The sequence below is a fragment of the Seriola lalandi genome, unplaced genomic scaffold (assembly GCF_002814215.2).
Source record: "Seriola lalandi dorsalis isolate HSWRI2012SDOR001 ecotype SW California unplaced genomic scaffold, Sedor1 jcf7180002054939, whole genome shotgun sequence".
In the NCBI taxonomy this organism is placed as follows: Eukaryota; Metazoa; Chordata; class Actinopteri; order Carangiformes; family Carangidae; genus Seriola; species Seriola lalandi.
This window is the reverse complement of record NW_019525659.1, coordinates 1,608,057-1,636,039: the sequence shown is the minus strand read 5'-3', so window position 1 is coordinate 1,636,039 and position 27,983 is coordinate 1,608,057. Positions and strand designations below refer to the sequence as shown.

General features: G+C 42.0%; 1 protein-coding gene across 1 annotated transcript; it reads left to right on the top strand.

Moving 5' to 3' along the window:
- The first annotated feature begins 8 nt into the window (after window positions 1-8).
- On the top strand, window positions 9-27,814 carry crb2a (crumbs cell polarity complex component 2a). Its single transcript, XM_023397807.1, has 13 exons — window positions 9-185; window positions 11,062-11,754; window positions 14,516-14,711; window positions 15,902-16,041; window positions 16,197-16,367; window positions 16,462-16,575; window positions 17,566-18,519; window positions 19,854-20,428; window positions 21,255-21,420; window positions 22,519-23,389; window positions 23,502-23,618; window positions 24,991-25,117; window positions 25,396-27,814. The coding sequence occupies exons 1-13, from the start codon at window positions 119-121 to the stop codon at window positions 25,615-25,617; spliced, it is 4,413 nt and encodes a 1,470-aa protein (XP_023253575.1). The 5' UTR covers window positions 9-118; the 3' UTR covers window positions 25,618-27,814.
- The last annotated feature ends 169 nt before the right edge of the window (window positions 27,815-27,983 follow it).

The window sequence follows — 27,983 nt, the reverse complement described above, 5'->3', positions numbered from 1 at the left end:
GCCAGCCTCTAAACTCAGGGCAACAGCAACGCAGTGAAGAGCATCACCCAGCAGCATGTCAGAGCTTTAGGACTTCTTCTTCACTTCTTTTCTAGTCTGATACAGATCGAGTTTTACCATGGAGCTAGGAAGAGTTCATCTGAATCTGAAGACCGTGCTGCTGACTGTGATGATGTTCAAATGGGGTGAGTGGAAATAACAGTTTTTTATCAGTGTTTTAGGACAGTTAGTGTAAGTAGAACTGAGCCTGTGATTCCTGTGTGTGGTCATTTGCTTGTTGTTTGAAGTTCTTGTTTAATCCTTTGTCATGTAACCTGCTGCTTTAGTAACATGTTAAAGAGTTCTTACAATGATGCACACAAAAAGTATTGTACCTTACACATCCTTACTGTTTGCTTACTGACTAACAAAACACACATTAGAGTTAACATTTCATCATTTATTGGAGCTTGACTCTTGAACAGTGAACTGAGCAGGTCTCAGGAATGTGACCAGAGCTCTCAGAGATGCTGCTCCATGAACAAGTGGTTTCTGGGTGGTGCTTGTTGGGTCGCTTTGTGCTCCCACTATATTAAGAGACTCAGACAGACTGAGCCGAGTTGTGGGTGATGATGGGACAGGTTAGTTTTCCAGTGTGTTTCACCAGCCGTTATTTTAATAATTGATGCTGTTGGACTTTGAACCTACATGAGAATCAGATGTATGATTGGATGATTTATCGCGGAAGGCGTGGCTTCAGAGACACAAACCGTGTATTTGTGGTGTGGTTTTTAGAAGCTCTGTCTATCCATCAGATTTGACACATGACTGGTTCAGAATCAGAAGCAGTGCTCCCCAGTCATGCATACTCAAACAGAGCAAACAGAGCTGAGAGCAGCTCATTCATATCAGCCTGAGAGTGAACACAGGTCACAGAACATCCAGGCTTAACATCCTGTCCTTCACCAAGTTCGATTCATGAACACCAAAGAAACATCTGATGTCACTCTGGGCCTGATTCTTCCAAAATAGAAACTTTATTAAAAGTGCTCAATTCTTATTATTTTCTCTTTTTTTCTTTCAATCAAACATCTTTTTTTTAGGCAGAAAAAAGTCACTTAATAACTGCTCTTATTAAATATACTACATGTTCAGTAAGTGTGAGTAGTTTATCACCCAGACTGCTCTCACAGGAAATCTATCCATAGATAGATATATTTATATATTTATCTATTTATTATGTTAATAATAATTTGACACATACAGTCCAGCTAAAGGGACATTTAAGTGTTTATATATACCTATAAAATTCAACTGGAAAACAAACAGAACTGTTTCAGAAAAAAGATTAAACATATAAAAAAATTACATTAATATACAGTATACTGCATATATGTGTGTGTCTGTTTAGAATAAATATGTGCATCAGTTTACACAATTCTAAATAGAGGGACTTAAAGTCAAGTGTTTTTACATTTTAAAAAATTATGGACTGCAATAAGCTGGTCATACACTTATGTCAGATTCACTTTTAAATAAAATGACTGAACACAAAAACACAATGATAGAAGTTGTTAGAGTCACAGCCAGTGTATAATAATAATAATAATAATAATAATAATAATAATAATAATAATGATAATGATCATATAATAATGATAATAATAATAATAATAAAACTTAATTTGTATAAAACTTTTCATACAAGAAATACAGCACAAAGTGATTTACAACAAAGAAATGACACGCACCAAGTGCATCGCATGAAAAGACATAAAAGAACATAAAACCCATATTCAAAACATTAATGGAATAATGTTTTAATAAATGTATGTAGTAAGTAAAGAGTAAAACCTGTTCTGTACATGGGTGGTTGAAGTTGTTTGGGTTGGATAGAAAAATGTGGAGTTGAATGTAAGTTTAAGTTTAATGAAACAATGAACCGACAGCAGAGAGTGTTACTACCAGGTCTGAGAGGTTATCAGGTCAGTGTGACTGAGGCTGCAGACATGCCAGCTGATGTACCTGAGCTTACAACAGGTACAGGGACAGGGACAGGGGGAGGTTCTGTTCAAAGACACTTCATTTCATTTTCAGAAAATTAAAGATAGATTAGCTGCTAATCTGTGTCAGAGGGAGGACAAAAGACAGTCAGATTATTACAGATTAAAGGATGATAGCATTGAGAGTGGGACTGTGTGTGTCAGACATAATGAAGAGAAAGGTGTGTGTGTGTGTGTGTGTGTGTGTGTGTGTGTGTGTGTGTGTGTGTGTGTGTGTGTGTGTGTGTCACATTAAAGATGTTTTGTAAAACTTGTTGTGGGGCTTAGTTGCCTTTGTTGTACAGTTGATATGCAGACAGGAAACATGAGGATAGAGGTGTGTGTGTGTGTGTGTGTGTGTGTGTGTGTGTGTGTGTGTGTGTGTGTGGGTGCATGTGTGTGTGTGTGTGCGTGTTTTAAAAGCTCAGCTCCCAGGACGTGATGAGTGTGGCTGTATTAATTGGAGCTTTGTCAGGTGAATGAGACGTATGTCCCCCTGGCTGTCACTGTCTGATCTGCCTCCTCTGTCTGATCGCTGCAGGTGTCTGAACAGTCAGGGTCAACCTTGTGTGTCTTCTGTGGCTTATAATGAACAGTGGACGGGTCATGAGGACTGTCTGCAGTGTGTGTTTATGGGTTCGTGCTCCAGTTTAAATCGGGAATTAAGAGAAATAAAAATTCAAGGAAAAAAGCAGCAAATGAACAAAGCCGAGCACACAGGTAGAAACGGTGACGACATCCTGCAGAAGAACTTCTATAGGGGAGACCAGGGATGGTTGTAACAGTTTTGACATTTCTGTCTGTATCTTTTAATCCAGTGCATTCAAAATGTAACACAAACTAGTTCTATGTGTCTGCTGTTAAATGGTGTAGGCGTTATCTCTGCAACACAAACAGAATTATTTAGTTGTAACATCATGATGTATGTATATGATAATTATATTTCCTCTTATAGGTGAATATATGGCAACATCACTCCTGATATAGGGACATATATGTCATGTTACATTTCTGTTACACTTCACAATAAACTTGATTGAATTCTAAAGAGCTGAACTACAGAGTCACAAAAACTACAGCTGTCACAAAAATGAATGTAAAAAAAAGTCTTTCTGCCACAGGGAGCTACTTCCTCACATGTGGAATAAAGACTAAATTGAGCAGGTACAGGGTGAATCAGGTGATTTATAACTTCCTGATTGGAGAAACTGGAAGTGTAACAACTGACACATGTTACAACCATCACCAGTCTCCCATACTTTATATGATCTTTGTTCTAAACACCATATCTGATAACCACAGTAGGTTAGGAGAGATAGAATAAGAGAATACAGTCATTTATCTGCTGCAGCCACCTACTGTAGCACCACCTACAGTGTTATCCCACTGTTTGTACATCCTGGGAACGAGAGTGCCAAGTTTCCTGAGGGTGGGAAGCTGGTGAGACGTGAGGTCAAAGGGACAGAGGAGGGACATGGGACAGAGAACATGGTGACAGAGTAGGTGACAGAGGGCACACATGCTGGAGCTGTAATCTGTGCAGGTATCCCGGCACCAGGAGATTAGAGGAGCAAGGGGATTGGCCCAAAGAGGCCAGAGGGATTACAACATGGAAAGGCTCTGGAGGTCAGGGAGGCCATCAAACCTGCTTTGCTCAGAGAGGGGGAGGGAAAGTATAGGATGAAGAGTAGAAGTGGAGGGGGGATAAGGAGAAGGTGGTGAAGACGAGGAGGGAAAACAACTATAATAACTCATCTAAATACATACAAAACCAGATACAGAAATGATTACATTTTTAGGCTATAAAAAATTATTATTTAAGAAATGTCAATGAAAACACTGGATTTTTAATAGTTTATTTTTATTTGCTTTGATATGGAAAACAGAATCTTGTTTTCAAGATTCTGGCTCAAACATGATGCTGAAAGTTTCTGCAGGAGATTTAACATCAGTATCCAGGCCAATCTCTGCTCACATAATTAAGTTGTTAACATTCTGAAATGTTCTGTCTTTTATCACATTCAGTTGCACAGTCTCACCAGAAATGAATTTGCGCCTGGTCCAAAAGCAGATGGTTCTGAAAGCTTAGTGACGTAGTAGCTGTGTCTCAATTCAGGGGCCACAATTTTTGGAGGACGTAGTATGTGAAGGTGTGGCCTCCAAAGACCGCATAGACAATGAAGGCAGTCTGGAGATTTATTTATATTCAGCTGTTGTTTTATTTGCAGAGGTCTTATTCTCCTTTTGAAAATGTGATCTAGTTGTTAGGACTGACTGAGCAGCTCAGTATTCTTTGGATGAGTCATCACCTCACACTTTACATCCAGCACCAACATCCACTAACTTTCTCCAACTTTAACCAGTTGTGTTTTTGTTGCCTTACCCTGACCGTACTCTACCTTATAGATGCCTAACCATATTTTTGTTGGCAAACTTACAGTTGGATGACTCTACTCTGATCACTTTATTTACTATAACCAGAGTCTTTCAAGTGAGAAACTCTTGTTTTGTATTACACGTAAGAAATATCTGGCATCAACATTTGTGTCTGACACTAGGGTCAGAATGAGAACAATTATTAAAACAAAACAGTAACAAACAAGCTTGTTAGAAGAGAAGAGAATGAACTTTCAGTATTCACACTCATTCTGAAGCAGGGGCCTAACAAATGCATCAGTCTGTGCAGACTAGTTGCATATGAATAAATAAAGGCAGCGATAAACCAATTATTATCAATTGAAGGAAATAGTATATGGTCAGATTAAGTATCTGAATACACCTGAACACTCTCTCTGTGTCACATGACCGAACAGTGTTTTTTCTCCCCCCATGTTTGACTCAACAGCTCTTAAGTTTCTTATCAAGCAAGCAAAGGATCATCTCCTCCCTCAGTTAACATGCTGATCCTGGTTTGCCTCTCACATCAAGACGACTTGAACCTAATCTTCAAACCCTCGACAGCCACCTGGGACTCTTCTGGTCTACAGGTGGCTAACACTCTCCTGCAGCCCACTGTAATCCGTGGAGCTCAAACACAGTTAGTGCCCACGGTTCAGGCTGAAGGGAGGGTGCACATCAGCACCTCAGCCACAATTGGAAATGACAACAACCTTCTGTTTCAGAGGGTGGACACTGGGTCATGGGTGCAGGGCCGGCCTCCCCTGGCAGGTCTGAGACCAGCTGATAAAAAGCCCATCAAATACATCTAATCATGGGGGTTATAGGTTATAGTACAGGACAAATGAAACAACTCTGATGGTTGCATGCTCATCCATTCCTGCAATATAATGGTTATAGTGGTGTTAAAGGTGTTTTCTCATTAAACTGACATTATTTCTCATATTTTGTCCTTTGACCAGCAGGGGTCATCAGGGGTCATCGCTCAGGTTCAGCAAATCTTTTCTGACTCACAAATTAATAATGAGATTTAATTACAGATTGATTTAATATTTTAAACTCCAGTCAGAATTATGAGTGACCCCAGTTTTATCACAAAAGGTTATTTGTAGCTCAGCTTTAATAAAGCTTTAAAATACTACACAAATAATAGACTTGTTTGCATTATGTTGTAGATATAAAGCATTATGTAAATATGAAATTTTTACTAAATTCAAGTTATAAAAGTTTCTCACTCCAATATAGTGAAAATAAAATAGACAGCAGTTCCTCAATTAAAACAAAATTTTATACAAAACATCAAACATTTTTTCATGTTATAGTAACATATTTTTCCTGTTATTACTCCATGAATGAATCAAATGTAACATTCGTTATAACATGGGCTAGGTATTGAACCTCAAAACGTTTATGGACCGACCGAATTGGTTTGATGCTATCAAGGATGGAAAAATGTTTTGTCATTCGATCATAAGGAGGAAATGAGGAAATCTCATCAAGGTCAGTGAGCCAATCAGCATGCAGCATGCTTGGACCAATATAATAATAATGGTGGTGATTGGCTGAACATGTTTGCGTGAGTAAAGGGACCAAACTTAACAATAGAACTAAAGTAAAACTAAAATTTATACTGTAACGTATGTTGTAATTTTGTTTTAGTTAAAACTGGTATGGACAAACGTGTCATTAAGAATCAGTATCGAAGTCAAGGTATAAGTCTCAGTACTGATATTGAACATTTTTGAACAATACTCAGCCCTAGTAGTAAGAACATCACAATTTATCAAAATTTTGTTATTACTATAAGAAATGCATTCTGTTAAATATAACAAACTTTTCTTATAATGTTATGAAAACAAAATGATCCCATCAGTGACTGAATTCAAGGTTTGCTGACATCGGCACAGACAGGAAGGACTTTAAATCCAGACTCAAAGGCAAACAGAGTCAGTGGAGACACTTTAATAGAGACAGGCTTACTGGCAAACAAATGAACAAACAGGCAGATGGGTTCACAAGCAGGCAACAGGTAACATATGCAGGAGACAGTGTTCTGGAACATGAACAGGAACACAAGCAGATGATCCTCGAGCAGCTGTTGAATAATGGCAGGTTTAAATACTGACAGCTGTGGAACCAGGTGGTGCAGTTTTGATTGCTTCTGATTTGGAGTCATTCAAGAGCAGAAAATTCTTGGACATCCACAACTTAATATCATCAAGGCAGGGTGGTACCAATGGTGTTACCAGGATTTATCAGGACAAATTGTTGTGTATCATCCATATAACAGTAAAAAATTATAGTGTCTACACATGATTTGTCCGAGGGGGAGCATGTAAATAGTAAATAAAAGTGGACCGAGATGACAGCCCTGAGGACCTCCACAAAACAGCACGAGTGGTCAGGAGTCAGGAGAGATGAACGGTACCCAGAGGAGTACTGCTTTGTGATCAGAGATGGAAAATTTACCAAATTCACATGTTCCACACAGACACCATGCAGAGCACAAGGTCGAGTGAGTGTCCTTTGTAATGGCTGGGATGCTTGACATGATGAGTTAGATTGAAAGAGTCTAAAAATAGGGTAAAATCAGAAGTAAAAGGGAAGAGGGGCAAAAAAACACAGATATTAAATTCACCAACAAACTAAAAATAATTCTTTAATAAAGGCAGAGGTTGTAGGAAGCCTGTAAATTTAATTTAATTTAAATAAAATAACTTCATGTTGTCCTTATATTACTGTCAGCAGCTCTGGGTCCGAAAAAAACTACTGAGGTGAAAGTGAATTTGATCTAAGCAAGAACAACTCTACACACACTTTGTTTACATACAGCACTTAGTATATGTCAGTATTTGAGTCTGTTCTTGGTCTCCAGTTTTTCTCAGACAGGTCTTAATCTTTGATAATTGTCCTTCACAGTGCAGTAAATAGTCCTGTACATTTTTGTTTTACATTGCCCCATTATTACACTGGTCTTATTCTATATTTTACTGTCAACAAATCCCAGTAATGTGTCTACTGACTTCCCTCCTCTGTCTGTGGCTCTCAGCTTGAAGACCTTTTGCTCATGAAAATGTCAATTTTTAAAAGAAAAAAAAAAGAAAAAAAGAGTAGTAATAGTTTAAAAAAAGCAGCTGTTCACTTTAGTTTTTATTGTTGCTGAAACAGGAGGAAATAGTGCATTTGCTGGGGACTGTTTTCAGTGGTGGATTAGTCCACATTTGTTGCTGTAGTGAGTATTTGGGGCAGCCGGACGGTGTGTGTGGGACTGAGTCAAAATAAACAACATTGTGTTCATGGTGATGAAGAAACATGTCACCCAGTGTAACAGTGAGACTCACTGGTGTGTTTTTAATAGTTTGTGGACAACAATGGAGCTCAATGGCTCAGGGGGATAAGATACTGTATATCAGGCTTTATACACGCACACACACAAAATACTTGTCAGTAGGAGACATTCAGTGTTTGTCATTTAAGCCCTTGCAACATGAGCAAATGATCCCGCAACTGTTTCCAGATTCTGATTTAAAAAGTTTGTATTGGTGCACAGAAATATGTGACATCTTCTTAAACAGAGCCCCGCCTACTTCAGACCACTTAGAAGAGCACAGAGGAAAAAAAAGGAAAAAAAAGTCTGTGACCAAAACTTTTGTAACTTTGACAGGAAGTTGTGCATCCACAGTTTTCTGGCCTCTGACCGTCTCTTGCTCCTGGAAAAAGCCCAGAGATGACCTGCATTTGCAACAAATGAGAGTGACCATCTTTCTTACTACTCACCTCATTAAATACCCCCCCCCCCCCCCCCCCCCAAACTCCCTTCACTGTTAATATCTTCCCCTTCAGTGAGAATTTGGAAACAGGACACTGATCAAAGTGTTGGGGGAGGGGAGGCTGGGAGTATTTTGCACAGGGAGCTGAGATTGGCCTAATAAAAGGAATGCAGACTGATTCCACAGAGACCTCTTGGTATTGGCTGGTGAGGGGAGACAGTGTATTGTGAATATTCACTAAACTACCCCCCCCCCCCCCCCCCCCCCCCCCCCCCCCTTAAAGTGTTCACATGCACTTTGTGAACTGACGTACAGAATGCCCCACAGGCAAAGAGAATGGCTATTCATGGAGGGAAATGCACAGTATAGCCATTATTTGCACTGGCTACAAGCTGATAGTGACAAAAACAGTCAGAGCTAATTAGTGGAACAGCTTGATGGGCTGGCCCAGTGTTCATTAACAGTGAATCTCGTACCTCCCTCTTTGTGAAACAGGGTCAGAAATCCCACTACAGGCCCTGGACAGATTATGAGACAATGGGCCCCTGGGCACAGAAACACAAAAGGCCCCCGGTCCCCACTACCAGCTTCCCCCTGAGTCATCTGCTGTTGTTTTTCATCTTTTTCCAAAATATGTCACAGGTTAACCTGCAAAATGTTATTGTTGGGTGAAATCTATAACTGAACTACAACTGAACTTATATATCTACATAGGCTTACTGCTATCAAACACAAGATGGGTTATAATGACAATGAAATAAATAAGCAATGAAACAGAAATTAAAGGTCCATATAGTCTAAAGGTAAATGTCCATGTGTAGTTTGATTATAAAGCAGGGCTAGGTTCTATATTAATACTGTGAAAGTATCAAAGCCTCAGTCCACAGAGAAATGCACACAGCCTGTATTCAGAAACTGAGCCTTAAAACCAGCCGTCAGGACTTTGTGATGTCTCAACAAAGCAGTCACCACCCTCAGCCCCACCCGGTGGGACCCCCACGTTTTCTCTGAGTGTTTACCTGAAATCTGCTATATTTTTATTGGATCACTTAGAAAACAGTCAGCCAATCAGAAGAGAGGCTCAGTGCCTCCTCTCTTCTGATTGGCTCCCCAACCTGTTGTTACTAGAGCTCCAGAGAGAAGCCTGAGAGAGGAGATGTAAAACTCTCATTGAGATGGTTTTTGGTTCTTAAAACAACAAATATATCTTCTGATGGATCAGCACTTCAAATAAAACAGAGAGAAGAGGAAAATATGGAGCTTTAAACAAATATCTCAAAGGGAGACTTTATATATACTCTACAATAGCTTTTCACTGAATATCAATCAGAATGAATTGTTGATCCAGCCCCTCGAGGTTGATTGACAGGCGAGTGCCATCCTGAAATAAACAAGAGGTCTTAAAGCATAAAACATAGAGTTGGAATGGAGTTTTCAAATAAACATTTATTTATTTATTTCAGTTAATATACTTCATCATCTTTATGTTTCTGGGGTTTGGAAGTAGGGAGCCGATGATCTACTCAGCCATTTTACCATGCGCACTTAAGTTATGCAACTGTTTTGTTTTACATATTGGATCTCATTTTACTGTATGTGTGTATTTTGATGCAGTTCTATATCCTGAAGCATATGAAGAAGCAGATCCATATGAAGCCTCCATCTAAAGCAAAGTCACGCTGGTGCAGTTTTATGGTTCAGAGAATGTTGTGACTGATAGAAAGTCTTTTTCAAATCATCATTTATAGGAAAAGGCTGGAATGGCAAGAATTTTGACCTAAAACAAAATGAACCCTGACACGTGTGGGAGGGTTCAGCAGTTCATGTAATCTTACACGTCTGCCAGGTCTCTCCCACACACACAATCTGTCTTTTCCAATGAAGTGAGGGCGGATTAGAGGAAATGTCAGGAGGAATAAGTGTAACACGTCTAAAAGGAGGTGACCCATTTTAGTCACACCTGGTTCATGGACTTGTTTTGTTGCTGCTAAATGCAGACAGATTTTGTCATTTAAATATATTTAATGAGCGGGCTGGTCCGCGCCCTCGCAGCATCCCATCAGCAGCAACACTGTTAGTGATGGGTCTGACCTGCCGTTAACCACAGTCTCATTATGTCTGCAGTGTCTGCTCTAAGAAAAGGTTATAAGTCAGGAAGGAACAGTTAATTACTGTTGTGACATTATCACATTAGCATTATCCTGCTGGAAGGAGCCATTAGAAGAAGGTGAACTGTGAACATGGTCAGCAACAACACTTTGATTGACTGAGACATTCAGACCATGATTGACTGGATTGACTGGCCTCAGCACAGATCCAGATCCATCAGACCAGGTCTTCAGCTGTCCAGTGTTGGTGAGTCTGTGTCCACTGCAGCCTCGGGTCTCTGGTCTTGGTGACAGGAAGTGGAACCTGACATGGTCTTCTGCTGTTGTAGGTTGGACGTGTTGCTCACTCTGAAGCTTCTCTGCTCAGCACAGTTGTACAGAGTGGTTATCTGAGGTACCGTAGCCTTTCTGTCAGCTCCAACCAGTCCGTCCCTTCTCCTATGACCTCTGACCTCTCTCATCAACACAGAGCTGCTGCTCACTGGATGCTTTTGTTGATGCTCCATTCAGAGTAAAACCTCTAGACACTGTTGTGAGAGAAAATCCAGAAGATCAGCAGTTTGAGAAACTCTCAGACCAACAATCATGATGTTTTTCCTCATTAACTGAAGCTCCTCACCTGTACCTGAAGGATTTTATATACTACTCTGCTGACACATTATTGGCTAAGTGCATTATGTATAAATATGCTTTGACCCATCAGAATTTTCTTTGACCCTTTGAGGTATGAATTGACCCCTGCATAACTTTTACTTTCTGTTTCAGGGATCTTCTGCAGCGCCACATCAGACAAATGTTTGTCTGCTCCCTGCCACAATGGAGGCACCTGTGTGGACACCATGGACGACTACGCCTGCATCTGTGCCAGAGACGGGGTCCGATACATGGGCAAAAACTGTGACGAACTCTATGATGCCTGCTCCTTTGCACCGTGTGAGGACTGCACCAGCATCCCTGGTACCACAGAGTACCACTGTATCTGCCCGGATGGACTCACAGGGGATAACTGCACAGAGGAGGTGGACGAGTGTCAGAGCAACCCCTGCTCTGAACCCCACTCCATGTGTGTGGACCAGCTGAACGGATACTTCTGCAGATGTCCTGCAGGGTTTGGAGGAGAGGACTGTGGGACACATGTCACTGACTGCATCGATCAACCCTGCAGTAACAACGGGACCTGCATACTACAACCAGAGGGCTTCGAATGCCACTGTGCAACAGGGTTCAAGGGGAAGACCTGTGAGGAAGATGTGAACGAGTGTTTGTCACAGCCCTGTCAGAACGGAGCCATCTGTATAGATGGAGTGGCCGAGTACCACTGCTTCTGTGTGCCCGGCTTTCAGGGCTACAACTGTGAGATCGACATCAACGAATGTGCGTCACGGCCCTGTGAGAACAACGCCACCTGTATCAATGAGAAGGACCACTACAAGTGTGAGTGCCTGGCAGGCTTTGCAGGTACATCACACACACACACACACACACACACACACACACACACACACACACACACACACATACACATATATATACAAGCTGTGTCCCAGTTCAGGGGCCACATCCCTCAGAGAAACTGTATTTAAAGACACAGCCGTGTGACTACACTGTCCCATTTTGAAGGCTCCTTCAGATGCGTCCTGGGCAACACCCAAGATTCATTGCGCGCAAACAGACAGAGAGACAGCCTGAGGATTACATTTTTAAATGTATTTCCTGGGTCTCCGCTCAGTTCAACAGCTAACGGTACAACTGGTTAAACCAAGGGCTTTAAAACCTTAAGTGTTTGTGAAAAAAAAATTTGTGTCAAGGTTGCTAGGGAACAGGAGCCGCGCTTTGCAACGCAACTGTACGGCCGTCACAGCTGGTGACGTACTGTGAAAATCCTCCCTCACCGTCTTATTTCGGTTCAGACTTCGCGGTGTACGACGGCTAGAAGGACCACACGCGCCTCCGAAGGATGCCGCCGCTGAATTGAGACACAGCTACAATTCCCACAATTTCGGGCCATGGAAGCAGTGAGTTATACATAAGCATACAACTTGAACTTCATATTTTTAGCCTGTTTTGTTTCACATGCTGGCACCAGTAACAGTATGCTGAATTAGCAATTAGCATTTGCACCTGCTTGCTTGATCTCTAAGTGAATCTATGGATGTTTATTCACGATGGACATCAAAGATAATGGAAAATATAAGCCACACTAAATCTAAAAATATTTGTATTATGCCTGTGTGTTCAGATTTAAAGTTATATCTCCAAAAACTAGTAGCTACATTCTGTACTATATGTGCACTTGGTTTTCAACCAGTTTAAATATATCCAAACATGCAAGAAGACTTGAGAGAAGATGAGAGACAATACTGACGGTGGTAAGTGTGAGACCTTATTATTATTAGGGGCAAACACAAACTCAACCACAGAGCTCTAACATCTGACTGCTGTCATGTCACAGAAGTCGCTTCAGATGTTTCACAGGAAAGGACGTCTCATTTCTATGAAAACATATTTCCTCTTTTCATCTTCCTCGCATTTTCAGTGGGAGGGACTAAGACGAGAAAAAAAGATGCGAGAAAGGGAAACACAGATGCAATTAAGGAAATAATGTCTGTCCCTCCTGTAAACGACGAGCCCATAGGTGGCCTGTGCAACTGGTTATTATGACCCATACTTAGATTTTATTGTTGGTGACCTCTAGTGGATGTATCAGTTATGATGTGAGCAAAGGAGGAAGTCATGTGATGTAGGATAATGAATGAAGGTGATGAGGTTGCGGTGGATGGATGTGGATGTGGAGACGTCACATCCATGACTGTTCCACAACCTTAACCGCATGTTTATCATTATAACCATCACAATGAAGATCGTCCTTATGGAAAACTGATTTTAACCCACCCAAAACCTTTTCCTAAACCCAACCAAACTGTGACTCTTCCATAAGCCTATCCACGTTTTTATTATTGTAACCATGGCGACCAAGGTCTGGTACGCCTGCAACCATTGGGGCGCTAATTCAGGAGATGCTCCTACAGGTCGTATCAGAGGGTGGGGACAAATGACCTGTGTGGTCGTTCAGGATGGAGGAGTTGCTGCACCCTGAGGATAAACCCAGTGTTATTCAATAGTTTCGTAATTGTTCAGAAACCTAATGAAAACACTAAAACCAACAATGTGTCAGTCCATCACTCAGCTCTCTCTCCTCCTGATGATTAAGGAAGGAATATAACAGAGTAATATAATAAAATGAGGTTACTGCAGTGTTAATGTTGTTTAAATGTTTGACTATATGCACCACTGAAGTACAAGTTATCTTTAAATGATAAGAGCCTTCTGTGTCTACCTTTCCTCCCATTATTATTGTAGTTGATATTTTGCTTGGCACATATGGCACATATTCCTAAGAAAAATTGTATTTAATCAAATGATCTTTAGAAGCTGCCACATGAACGGTTCATACACAATAAACAGAGATGGTGAGGAAAGGGTTTTAATTTCTTTTCATGCATTAAAACTTAAGCATAGAACAACAGACTTGCAGCAGAATCATTGCACCTGAAAGTTGTAGTGTTGCAGGTATAAAAAAAATCAAGTTAAAGTAGTGAAATATAGTGATATTACCCAGTGACAGAAGCTCCGCCTCCTGTTTTTGCTTTAGTTTATATCTGTGAATGGAGATGTTTGATATCATGTCATCATTAATCTCCTCAGTGAAGCAGCACTCAGACAAAGACTTTCTGCTTTTGTTTGTTTCTCTGAAGGTTTTTTCTGCTTCTTGTTCTTTCATCATCATCATCATCATCATCACCATTTCCAAAGTGTTTTGTTTGTTCCTGATAAACTGGGCACGAGGAGTATTTTAAGTGCACAGTAAGATGTTTTTATCTGCGGTTCAGATAAAGTCTCAGTGCAGAGTGAGAGAAAACACTACCATCCTGCTTTTCTTACACAGCTTTGTTTCTCCGTGAGCCTGCTCTGTGTCAGAGCAGCTCCGTGTTATCTGTGAGTGCTGCACCGCTGCATTCCCCTGTCACTCTCACGGCTCGTTTGGAGGATGTAAAGAAAGGCTTTTATCACCACAGATATCTGTACACCAGAATAGACACATTGATTTAAGTTGGTGCGTGGATTTAAAAACATGACGCATTGTTTCACTGTAAACACCAGCTACATTTACCAGATTCACTGTTTTCATATTTCCTTTCTTGCTTATGTCCTCCTCCAGGAGTCAACTGTGAAATTGAAATAGACGAGTGTGAGTCCAGCCCCTGTCGTAACGGAGCCACCTGCCACGACCTGATCGGCATGTACTTGTGTGAATGTCCGCCCGGGTTTGACGGCACCGACTGTGAGGTGGACGTTGATGAGTGTGCCAGTGAGCCCTGTCAGAATGGAGCCGTCTGTCATGATATGGTGAACAGGTAGGCAAGTTATTACTGTCTGTAGGAGCTACAACAGTGATCACTGTGACTATGGAAATCGTGAAGATCAATACCGATTTCCAGTGGTTGAAAATCGCAAGCAACCAGACCTGCTTCCTAAATTTCCCTTTTGAGACAATAAGGGTTATTGTAATGTAGAATATTGTAATGTATTGTATCGTATCATAATGTAACGCATTGTACTGTATTGTACAATGTTGTATCGTACTGTATCAAATCGTATTCAATCGTATCATACTGTATCGTACCGTATTGTACTGTATCATACCGCATCATACCATAATGTATCGTACCGTATCACATCGTATTGCACTCTATCGTACTGTATTGTACCATATTGTATTGTGCCGTAATGTGTCGTATTTGGGCTCGCTGTGTCCTGCTCCATCAGATTGTCCCTCTATCATTTTATTTTCATTACCTTGCAGAGTTAAACATCCAATTCTCTAAAAACTAAATACCCAGTGATCCTTGACAAACACAGACTGTAACTTCTGAGGGTATTCATAGAATCCTCAAACACTAAACAGTCAGGATGAGAAAATATTTTGTCCACTGTTTGTTCAAAAGGAGAACAAAAAACGTCTAACGTCATCATCACCACTAACAGAGTCAAACTACAAAGAATCTGTCTTATAGAAAGCAGCAAGGTTTGTCCAATAAGTCTCTAGATTTGTTACTAGCTGCTTTTTTGAGATAAACAATAAGCCTCCCCTGAAACTGTCATAATGTCACTGATGTTGTGAGGCAGGAAAACCAGACATTTGTTAAGTAGCCTATCAGCCATGAATCCAGATATTTGCTCCAGTAGTGACAGCTGTCAAAACTGCCCCAATGTGCTCCATTAACACACCGACAGCAAGACGACAAAACTGCCTCCACGTCAGACTGTGTTAACTGTGAGACACCCATCAACCAAACACATCGGAATATATTTGTTCTCAATGATTCCTTAATGAACCAAAGATCCTTTGAAATCACCACCAACACACGACAAGTGAAAAAACTGGGACTCTTCAGAGTCAGCATCCAGTAGTTATTGTTGGTGCTTTATCTGCTTTAGCTCCAGGTTTTAGCCATGGTGATGGCCGCTTGGTTCTGTTCTGTCGTTGTTCATTGTTTGAATTTTGATAACATGCTGTATAAAAACCCACCTGTGTCTGTTTCAGCTATGAATGTGACTGCAGTGACACAGGATTCCAGGGTGACCACTGTGAGGTGGACATCCCAGAGTGTGCCTCTGACCCCTGTCAGCATGGTGCCACGTGTATGGAGGGAGTCAATGGTTACGACTGCCTCTGCTGGCCAGGTACTCAACCACATGCTGCACAACAAACATTCATTCAACATTTTACCATTATCTGACCTAAAGCCTAAAGTTTGCATTCAAAATGATGCTCTTTTCTCTGGGAATGTGGAACAATTCATGTGTTAGTGTGCTCAGTGTGAGTTTTGTTTCTCCAGGTTATGAAGGACCAAACTGTGAGACCGACATAGATGAGTGTGCTGAGCAGCCCTGTGAGAATGGTGGGGACTGTTTCGAGCGCTCAGACCCGTCTCACTGGGAGCTGGACTGGGAGCTCAGCTTTGCAGATGCAGCTGGATACATCTGCCAGTGTCAGCCCGGATTTGCAGGTTGAGTAAAACAGAAGAAACCAATTAGTAAAAATCTCACCTCTCACACTTTTTAAAACCTTCTGACAATCCTTTGATTTCCTTCACTTTAAAGGAGAGAACTGCTCTGTCAACATCGATGAGTGTGAGTCTGAACCCTGCCAGAACGGAGGCACCTGTGAGGATAAGATTGCAGGCTACACCTGCACATGCCCCGATGGGTTTCTGGGTGAGTCTCGCACCTTGTAATAAACGGACAACCACTAAAAAACAGGCCCAGATAGAGTCATGGACCAAATCACTGTTATAGTACAGCCCACTCTACCACCTACAAACATCAAATCGGGATTCCCTGATGTTTAAGGGGTTTCAAAAAGTCAACCAAAAAAAAAATCTCTGTGTGTTGAAATTGTGCATGAGTTTGTTTATTTTACTTAATATCATATCCAGGTTGTAACAAGTGGGAAACCACAGGAAAGAAAACTCACGACTGCACAATTCAGAAACAGTCACGACAGTCAGTAGAACAGGCAAACAAATCTGGCAAGAAGTAGACAGAGGCCAGAGGTCTGAGTAAACTAACATTAATTAAAATGCCAGGAGAAATGCGGTGATGCTTGACACTAGGGAGGAAGAAAAAATGCCATGGAGGAAGAGGAGCACAGAGACTACATACATTGGGGAGGGGATGACTGTAGCTCTGTTTCCATCGCAGTTTTAGAAAAGCTGACAAAACACAGTTGTGAATAGTGTGTGTTTCCATTGAGTAATGTAACGTGAAACAAACACCAATGTTAACTCTTGTCTCTATCGCATCTTTTCTTCTACTAAAGTTAGCATGCTAACCAGCTAACTTTCTGATAGCGACTCACAGTAGCCTCCAGTCTGTCCTGAAGACGTAGCTGCTCAGAGGACGTATTATAACCTCTTGCATTATAAAGACAATGATTGCTGAAGCTCTCATCAAGCGTCAATCACCACCACCTGTTCCTGACGAGAAACCACGTTCTCCAGCAGAGAAAACTTACAAATAGCTCCTTTAAAGATTTTACATCTTCAGTTGGAACCAGTTGGATAGGAGCCACAGACAGAGTAGGGAAGTCAGAAAGTGTTGGACTTATGGAAGAAATATATGTAAATACAAAACAAAACAAAGCATCTGGTGTCCATCAGTATTCAGCCACCACCATGTCTAACTGTCAGTTTAATGTCCTTCCAGGTGAGCTCTGTGAGGTGAACATTGATGAATGTGAGAGCCAGCCCTGTCAGAACGGTGGCTGGTGTGAGGACGGCAGGGCGTCCTACACCTGCCACTGTCCCGAGGCAGAACCAGGTGAACTTCCTTGGGGAGGAGATCAATGCGACGTAAAACTCCACGGCTGTGTGGACCATGAGTGCCAGAACGGAGCCACCTGCCACCCGTGGCTGGAGGGTGGAGAACACGGCCACACCTGCTTGTGTCCTCATGGGTTCTACGATGAGCAGTGCTCCACGAGAACAACGTTCTCCTTCTCCACCCCTGGATTCATTCACATCCAGGTGGTTCTAGAAGAAAGGACCCGCAGGGAGGTTGAGCACCGTGTTCACCAAGGTGTCGGGGTACAGCTTCGCTTCCGGACCACCATACCCAATATGTTGCTCGTCTACAGAGGGGATGTGGACAACCACCTCCTCCTGGAGATTGTGAACGGTGGTCTTCGTGCAAAAGCCTTTTCTGAGGAGTCCGAACTGGATGTGTCATTTCCCGGCTTGGTTAGCGATGGACACTGGCGGGACGCTCATGTGTTTGTGAATAAAGAAGGTCTGGTTTTGATTCTGAAAGGACCTGGTTGTGACAGGGATGGGTGCAGAGTTATGGATGGTGGCACAGGCGAATCACCTTTCCAGCCCACTGAAGCCTTCACTAACATTTATATAGGTGGAGCACCAGAGGAGCTTTTGGAGAACACTGTTAGTGGTGCAGGCTTCATTGGATGTATGGAAGACCTGATGATAGACTCAAAGCCTATCCTACCCCAGACACTTCCAGAGGACCAAGGCCATGAGCTGGGATGCAGTAAGACTGAATGGTGTAAGCCTGACCCCTGCTCTGGACATGGACGCTGCGTGGACCTGTGGACCAGCTACCAGTGTGACTGCTACCGTCCCTTCCACAGTGAAAGCTGCTCTGAAGGTAAGCACTGGTAACACCCGCAGGTTCTTCATCATTATTGTGTATTAATTGTACAAAAAATATTTTGGATGTAAAATCTTCAAGCACGTGAACCCACAGTCCACCCACCGAAGTGTTTACACAATAGACTGTATGTACAGATGGTCGTAGCCTCCTCGTAGCAGTTTTGAAGCCCATCGCCATCTTGGCAGTGCCTGACTCCACCTACCTCCCAGCTAATCCAGAAATGGGCAAAGAGGTGGGGCGGGTGTGGAGCTGAGACTTCAGTGCATAACATTCGGTTTAATAACTGTGGCAAGCATACGCTCCGGTTGGCATCGTTAGCACAGCTCAGCGTCAGGGTGTCTTGCTCGAAGGCTAATCCAAAGCTAATTAATTTGCAGGCTAATTAGCTAGTTAATGAGCTAGTTAACGAGCTCAGCTAACAAGCGCAGACAAAGATACCTGCCAAATAGTGTGAGAGGTCACACTCAGTGACTCAAATTAGCTGAGGTGATGTCTATCAGAAATTGTGCAGCTAACCAACTGTGAAGGAACCCTCCTGTCACTCAAACTTTAAGCCTTAATAAAATGTAAACATGTGAGTTATATAAACAGTTATCATGAAGGAGGAAATTAGCTCCAGAGACCAAAACTGTTTTTTGTAAAAGGCTGTAAACATGTTTATTTCTGCTGTAAAGTTGGACATTTTAACATGGGAGTCTATGGGGACTGACTCACTGTTGGAGCCAGACTCATCTTTTATTTTCTTGTTATACCTATTGGGAGGGATAACTAATCATTTGTGTAAGTTATTAATGATCTTATTAGTTCACAGGGTTCCCACGAACACACACCTGACAGGACATCTAATCAGTCAGAGAAATTGAGAACACCTGTGTAGAGAGCCTTCAATCTCAATCTCAATTTAACCAGTAGATTGTTTCCCTCTGAAATGTAGTGTAGTATGCAGTATGAGTACAAAGTAATATCAAATACAACATACTTAAGCAAAGTAGCTCCAAAATGTACTTAGTTATGTTCCACTGCTGCACAGATCTCATAAACTACATAATTCTGACTTGAAAATGTATCTTGGCAATGACAGATCCTGTTTCATCATGAGGGGACCCATAAATATAAGCTAGATATAATTAGATGCAGTACTAACTGTGAAAACTTTCTACTACTTCAATCTACATTACATAGGAAATAAAAAAAAAAGATACTTCCTGTTTGAGGGCCACCTGCAGTAAAACTCTTGATTTCCAAATTTCCATCCAGGTCCTGTTACTAAATGTCCTGGTCTTATTTTATTCCTGTGATCAATCCAAACTTTCATTTCAATTTGACAGAGTTCCCATCGTGGACATACAGCCACGAGGACACAGTGAGTTTCAGTGCCTACGACGTGGGCATGAGCCTCGGGAGCAGCTTTAACGTGTCCTTCTTCCTGAGGTCATTAAAGCCGGACGGACTGCTGTTCCAGCTCAGGAGGCCTACGGAGGAGGAGGGGGGGGAGGTCTACTTCTCGGTCTACCTGGGGATGGGGAGGGTGTTGGTTACTTCTCTACCTAACAGTGCCCCCCTGACTGCGCCGGTATTTGTGACCACTGGTGAGAAGCAGCTTCTGCAGGTGGAGGTCCAACACAGGCAGGTGATCTTTGAGCACGCAGGCCTTCGCTACGGAATCGGAGAGATCCCTGAAGTGAATATTGAGAGTGGAGATCAGGCCTACGTAGGAGGACTTCCAGGAGGCTGGAGCTCTGATATGTGGGGGGGGCATTACAAAGGTTGCCTGCAAGACTTTCGATTAGACTCAGTACATTTAGATGTGGATGCCTGGAACAGCTCGTCGGAGGAGGAAGTGTATTTACCAAGTGATGCTGAAAACGTGAAGGAGGGCTGTGTCAGTGATGACACCTGCAAGGTAGGAAACAGTTCCTTCAAAGCTTATGCTGCATGCATACAGTACAGACCATAGCTACAGACCACCAATTAACAACACCAAAAGCTTATCACCTTGAGTGGAAAGTTGGGGGATGGGGGGAGCTACCACAGCAAATGGCATGGACATGATTGTACCAACAGACCTGAGAACTGGGAGGATATAATAACTGAACACCTGATACCATTCAGCGAATCCAAATGTATGTAAGACGATTCTCCATGAAATACGCTAAGAATATCTGTTTTAGGACTAATTGATTTGAGTTTAACCACCTTGGAAAAAGTCATAATACTGTGGTTCTCCCATTTCTACCAACATGGTGTGAAAGCAGCAGCAGTACCTACAGAAGTGTGTTCTGTGAGCTACTAAAAGCGAGGATGCTAAACATGTACCTCCTCCCAAATAAGACCATTGTTGTATTTAATGTTTCAGTTGTTCTTTTTTATAAATACATATATTGTATGAGCAATTAAATAAGAAAAAAACTAAATATTATTACGAAAACTATATGATATATAATATATCGCGATATTAAAATATTATTGAATATCTGCCCAAGCCTAACATCTACAGAAGTTTAATCATGGCGTCAAAACATACTTCTTTGTTCCTGGTCTCACTGACCAAACCAAGTACATAAATAATAAATGGATAAGCTGTACAGGACAGTTTGAGGCAGCCCCAAGATGGGACACATAATTAACCCTTGACATCAACCATAGCTAGAACTAGCAGTCTTCACAGCTGTATTTGTCTGAGTTCTTTGTGTTTGGACGACATGAAACCTCGGTCCTTCCCTCTGCAGACGGAGCCGTGTCAGAACGGAGGAGAGTGCACCATCACATTCAACGACTTCACATGTTCCTGTCTGGAGGAATACACCGGAAAGATCTGTGAAAGAAGAGTGTGGTGCGTCAGTGATCCTTGTGTCAATGGCGGCCATTGTGTGGACCTCGATGATGGATATGAATGTAAGAACATTTGTATTATTTTATAACTGTCATGTTTTCTGGGCTCCTGTGTGCAGAGAGCATTCAGACCCCTTCACTTTGTGCACATTTTATTATGTTGTAGATTTCTTTGTAAAGGGATGACTGACATTGATCCACACTCAGTAACCCATACTGACTCAGTGAAACACAACACATCATCTTTCGCCTGAACAAGTTATCATGTATTTATACAGTAAGTTCTCCCATTCAGTGACTCTGCGTTCATGGCAGAAAAACCCAGCTAGAAAACAAATGCAAAACAAATCCCAGAACTGGAAACATTCAGCCTCACATCCTGTCTGACTGTGTGAACTCTGTGATCTTAGACAAGATACATGGTCTCTCCCATGATGATGCTCTGCTAGCCCCTAACTGCAAACTGAACTGAAGTGTTGCAATCTCACGTCCAGTCAGTGATGTTTACAGAACTGTTCAAAACATCCACTCGCTCACGCTATAGTGGAGCAGCCATCTTGTTATACTGTACGAACTTTCAACTGTAAATGTTACCGCTATATAGTGCAGTACATAGAGGCACACCAAAATGTAGTGTAGAGAGGACGTACACTACATTGATCAAACTAGACCATCATGCATTGCAAACCCTCTCTTGAAATTGCTGCAGAAGAAGTCATCTTGCTAACAGGCTAGGTGCCAACGTTAGGTGCTAGCTAATGTGATTTTATAACCCGTTGAGAGGAGGAGCGTAAGACTCCTCACACGTCTCGACCGTGCAGAGGCTCGTCCGTCTGAGCAGCAGCATTTCAAACATTATACTGTCAGGACCATACCTGTATACCTGTATCTGAAAAACAGTAAGAACTGACACAAACAGTGAGTGAGCAAGCGAACGAACGAACGAACGAACGAACGAACGAATGAGCGAGCTGAACACAGCCTTGGTCTTGGATGAGTGCTCTGGATCAACAGATACCTTGAGCTGAGCTGCTGGTATTGGTGGAGAGAAAGTTGGTGCATGCCTAGTTGGACGAATGCAAATCCAGTTTGTCAGGCTGTGTAGTATCAATATAAAACAATCCAATAATAATATAAGTATTTCTCCATGTTGACCATCAGGTGTGTACAACGCAACATTTGAGAACAACCCTGTACACTACAGTGCTGGAGGCTCCCTGGCTGAACCCGTCACTAACATATACATGGAGCTGCGGACTCGGTCGGAGAACGCTGTGCTCCTGAGGGCCTCCTGGGGCTCCGACCTGCTGATGGTGGGTCTGCTGGACTCCTCTGTACGGGTGGAGATCCACATAGGCAACAGTGTTGAATCGCTGACCTTTACAGGAGTTCGTCGAGTGGCTGACGGGAGCTGGCATCGGGTGAACATCTCGATGGCTGAGCAGGATAGCGAGGCCTCTCCCTGGGTCATCACCGTGGACGGGATCACTGACAGCAGCAGCGTGCCGGAGCTCACCGGGAGCCTGCACTTCCTCAACGAGGAGGGGGCCACGCTGGCCATCGCAGAGAGCTTCACTGGCTGCCTGGGCGCAGTGAGAGTGGGTGGAGTCTACCTTCCCTTTATGAATGACTACAAAGCCCCGCAGCCGTCTCAGTTCCATTTAGTGGAAAAAGCAAATATTCATTTAGGTTGTACCAGCGCCCCTGTGTGTGATTCAGGTCCCTGTCTGAACGGAGCCACATGTGAGGACCTCTTTAATAAGTTCGGCTGTGCGTGTGACTCCGGCTGGGAGGGAGAGCAGTGTGAGACGGACACTGACGACTGTGTGTCTCAGCCCTGCGTCCACGGAATGTGTAAGGACTACTTAGCTGGTTTCGAGTGCCGCTGCCACCAGGGATTCGCTGGCACGCTCTGTGACGAGGATGTGGACGAGTGTGAACATCACGCCTGTGAACATGGAGGCACCTGTCAGGACGGCCCAAACATGTACACCTGTGAATGCCCCAAGGACTACAGCGGCCCCCTCTGCCAGTGAGCACCCACTCATCCTCCTGTTTATTCAGTGCACAGCGGAACACATTTCATTCATTCATTCATTCATTCATTCATTCATTAAAGCAAAGTTTCATACATTTTCCAACAGGTGGGACTATCCTCCAATAGAGTGTGGTAAAGATGTCCAGTGTGAAAATGATGGTGTCTGCAATGACGGGCTGTGGGGAGCTAACTGCACATGCATGCCGGGTTTCACAGGCAGCAGGTAAGTTTAGAGGTTTTAACTTCCAAAATATTTTATGATAGAATACAATTGTAAATTGTATTAGGGTCACATTGAGGAAAAAAAGAAATTTTGAGAATGAATACATAATATTCCAAGAAACACATTGTAATATTGCAAGAATAAAGTCTTAATTTTACAAGAAACAGGTCATAATGTTTAAAGAAAAAAGCAATATTTCCTGCTTTACCTCCAGCCATGGAGGTCATTTTGGTTTTATCTGATTCTCATAGTCATTTGTGAGATTTCTGCCACTGCTCCAATTTAATGGAAATGGATTTTGTTTGTGGTGGTGCAATGAGAAATTAAATTAAGTTGAATAAATAAACAAAGGCAATAATCGTACAGATGGTAATATAGTGAGATTAATGAGAACCAATGACTGAAAAGGTCATTTAGACCAATCCAAACTCAGACAGCCCTGAAGTTGGAGCAGATGACTGAATGTGGATTTTTCAAACACATTTTGCTGTAGTTTGTATACGGCCTGGGCAGCTTGTGAGTGTTTGTGTGTGTGTTTCTACAAATTTTGTATTTTATTTAATTTTAAATTAATTTTAATTTTAAATTAATTAATTTTATTAATTTATTTAATTTTATTGTGTCTTTTGATTTGTTTTAATGTTTCTTAAATGTCATGCTCTCATAATAAAGAAAACTGGGGAAGGTTGCAACACTTTACATTTCTCTCAGTTACTCAGAAACTGTCTGTTCTAGACAAACCAAACTTTTATATATTAAACTTACATCTTTCTGATAATTACCCATAGCATTTGAAGATGAGTACATATGACACATCATTCACTATATTTGGATAGAAGAATTCAGATGTTGCAATCGACCCCAACTCTGGGGACGGTTGCAACACAGACCAGGGACAGTTGCAACATATAAAAAATACATTAAATTTCACTAATTAACTTTCCTTTTTTTCTCAATGTGTATATTACACATTATTGAGTTTTGTTTTGTTTTGTGTAGAACATAGAATCTGCTTTCAGTCAGAATAGACACTATTTATTTATTTTGTTGCTTATGATGAAAAGAACAGGCAAATATAAAATAAGAGCATGAGAGGCTGACAAAATAATTCCCAAAATATATTACATATATAGATATATATATATATATATACACATATTTGGGAATAATACATTTTTATTGTCTTATCCATTAAATGAGCAAATATTGGTGCATCTGTTTCTATGGGACACTCATGTATCTTTGTTTGCAGAGTCAGAAATCTTAAAAAAACTTGGACAAATTAAAGACTTTTTGAGTAGCAGACAATTACTGCTTCTGCTTATATAGTTTGTGTTTATGGGTATGTGACTGTGTACTTTCTGTCTTGCAGCTGTGAAACAGAAATCAATGAGTGTGAGTCTAACCCCTGTCGAAACGGCGGCACCTGTTTGGACCGATTCAACATGTTCGTGTGTGAATGTCCACCTGGATACAGCGGCCCCATCTGTGACATGAACGTACGTCTCAACATCTTTCTTCTTACTGTTCAAAAAGAAAGATTTTTTTACTTGTTGCTGAGAGAAAAAAAAAGTATTTTGTTGTAATCTTCTCACTTCTTTTTAATAGTGAGTTTTTGAAACTTTCACATCCATGTGATTTATATATTCAGGTTGTGTCTTCAGGGAGCGGAAGCAACAACAACTGGACCACAGATGCAACAATGATATCTTTTTAGACATTTTGGTGCATGTGTAGATCAGTAAGACTCAACCTCTTCCCTCTGTGCCTTTTGCAGAAACAAGCTCATAAACAGGGCGTCCCCTGGCTGGTGGTGGCCATCCCGCTGCTCTGCTTCTGTGTGCTCATACTGGTCATCAGCTTGACCTTCATGGTGCTCACGGCGAGGAAGAAGCGCCAGTCGGAGGGTGTGTACAGCCCCAGCGCTCAGGAGCTGGCCGGAGCTCGGCTGGAGATGGACAGCATGCTCAAAGTCCCGCCAGAGGAAAGACTCATCTGATATGGGGGGGTCAGAGGTAATCCGGATCTGAGCACCGCGGGCAGGTGCACAGGACGAACTGTGAAAATGTAGTGACTTCCTGTGAAGTGAAAGACAGATGCTGTAGGATACAGCCCCCTGCTGGTGGAGACCAGGTACTGACCTAGTGCTGCTGCTCTGTCGTTTAACAGAAACATGTTGAACTTTGTTCTGGAGGTGGAGTGAACAAGGAAGTACAATCACTGTATATTGGTACACACTGTCTGTGGCAGGGCCTCAGCCTGCTGTAGTAGTGCAATGACAATGTAAGGGCTTTATTAAGAATCACTGCACAGCTAGAAACATGAGCACACAAACCGCTAACTTCTGCTGTTTCCATAGTCACAGCATCATGACGCAGCGGTGCTGCCGCTGGAGACTGGATCACAGTTGTTGGGTCGCATCATCAGTAGATGTTAGAGGTCCAATCAGCATCCAGAACAGTCCAGCTGCTCGATGCTCGTCCAAGAACACTCAGAGTGAACCAGAGTGACTGGAAACACCGTCAGCAGTTTCTTTTTCTAGTTTTAATTGTAACTGTCCCACGACAGATTCATTACACTGATGAGTGTGTTTGACACAACACAACAGAAATGGACTCAGTGAAAAAACACTGATGTACATGACACATCGCTGCCAGTGGAGACATCAGCTCTGTGTGGAGCGATGATGAAGAGGAGGCTGGAACCTTCCTCACATTAATACATGAGACAAACAGAGACCTGAGCTCTGTTAATGGCCTCATCTGGCCCAGTCCCAAAGTCCCCCCCAAGGCCTGAACCCTGAACCCTCAGACTTAACTGATGTCACGTGGTGAGTGATTGAGTGCGAGGGGCTGCAAGGGCTCGAAATGGTATAAAGAGGAATCATGTTAGTGTGACGACGCCAAAACATGCTGCGTACAAATGTGGGTTTGTGACATTTGCGTTCATACCTCCTCCGTTTGTAAACAGACAAATAATGTTGGAATCAGACCTGATGAAAGCAGATTTGTATATATTTGTATATATATGCATATTCATCATCATGCCATCACAAATAGCTCCACAGTTCAGGCTCTGAGTCATCGCTGAGCTCTGTGTTTATACTCACATGTAAAATTATATTTTCTTTGGGTTCGTTCTTATCATGCTTGTTTGTTAATGGTTCTTCTTCTATCTTCTTTTTCCCGTGTTATGGCGGTTGTTTACATTTTTTTTTGTAATGCTTCTGGGTGTCAACTGGTAACCATGGCCTTTGGTGAGGGTGGACAATGGGACTGGGCCTTCTTCCTCTGCAGTGGTTTGAAGGACAATCAGCTCCACCTGCTGTGTAACTGATGTTCTGGAAATTTGGTTGAAATTTGGAAACAGCTAACCAGGAAACTGGAGGCTACACCGGCACAGTCTGTCCCTGTCCCAAGTAAAGGACGTTGTCACAAAACACAAAAACCTTTCTGATGTCGAGACTGTCACAGACACGTTCTCATCCCGTCAACAAAAAACAATCTAGTGAACGCACAATGTTGTGGAACGATGAAATAAAAGGCAGCATGTGGTGAGTTCATGTGTATCAGAGGAGTGAGGACTTTTGTGTGAGGGAAGGAAGTAAACGGAGGAACAAAGGTGAAAAAGTCTATACAAGAACACAAAACATCTAATGCATACGTTACAACTTTCTTTTCAGTTTAAGAGCTAGTTGTTGTGTTAGGAACACAAACGTTTTCGTAGCCTGTTGTACAGTTTGAATTTTATTCTGAGTTTTAATTGTTGTATTTTGAGTTTTAGCACCTCACGTGCACAAAGGGACAGAGTCTGCTTGTGTTTGTCTCAGAAGCAACTTCACATCTGTTTACAATCGATGAGGAACACGTGAAACCCAGACAAGTTGAAGATGAAACAAACAGCTTCTGCAGATGTGAAGTTGTCAGTTTGTACAGGATGTAGGAGAGACTGCACCAAAATAAAAGACCTACAGTATCCTCAGCGGTACGTTTGGGAGAAAAACCCACGAAATATCCTGTAACACACTCTAATGTGAAAAATGCAAAGTACAGTATTAGTTTTTTAAATTCTCATTTAATAAGAGTTTAGGTCTTGGCTGCACTGAGTGTCACTGTTTTCTTTATTTTGATGTACAAAATCCAGGCTGTTTTATTAATGATGTATTACAAACCTGCAATAAAGTGAAATGTTCTCAAGTGTCTCATCTTCAAACACATTCGCACCTGCAGCCTCGCGAGGAAACTGAAACCATGCAGACAGTGTGTAAGATTTATTAATTCACTATGGGGAAACCAAGGCAAATAATTCCATTATAACTTCGACCCTCCACCTTGTTAACATCCATATGATGTTTTTATATAATAC

Bases quoted from the DNA above. Each gene is read 5' to 3' on its own strand.
- crb2a (XM_023397807.1), top strand. From the start codon at position 119: ATGGAGCTAGGAAGAGTTCATCTGAATCTGAAGACCGTGCTGCTGACT. The intron at 16,042-16,196 runs GTACTCAACCAC...TTGTTTCTCCAG, and splicing joins CGACTGCCTCTGCTGGCCAG to GTTATGAAGGACCAAACTGT. The intron at 21,421-22,518 runs GTAAGAACATTT...GTTGACCATCAG, and splicing joins CCTCGATGATGGATATGAAT to GTGTGTACAACGCAACATTT.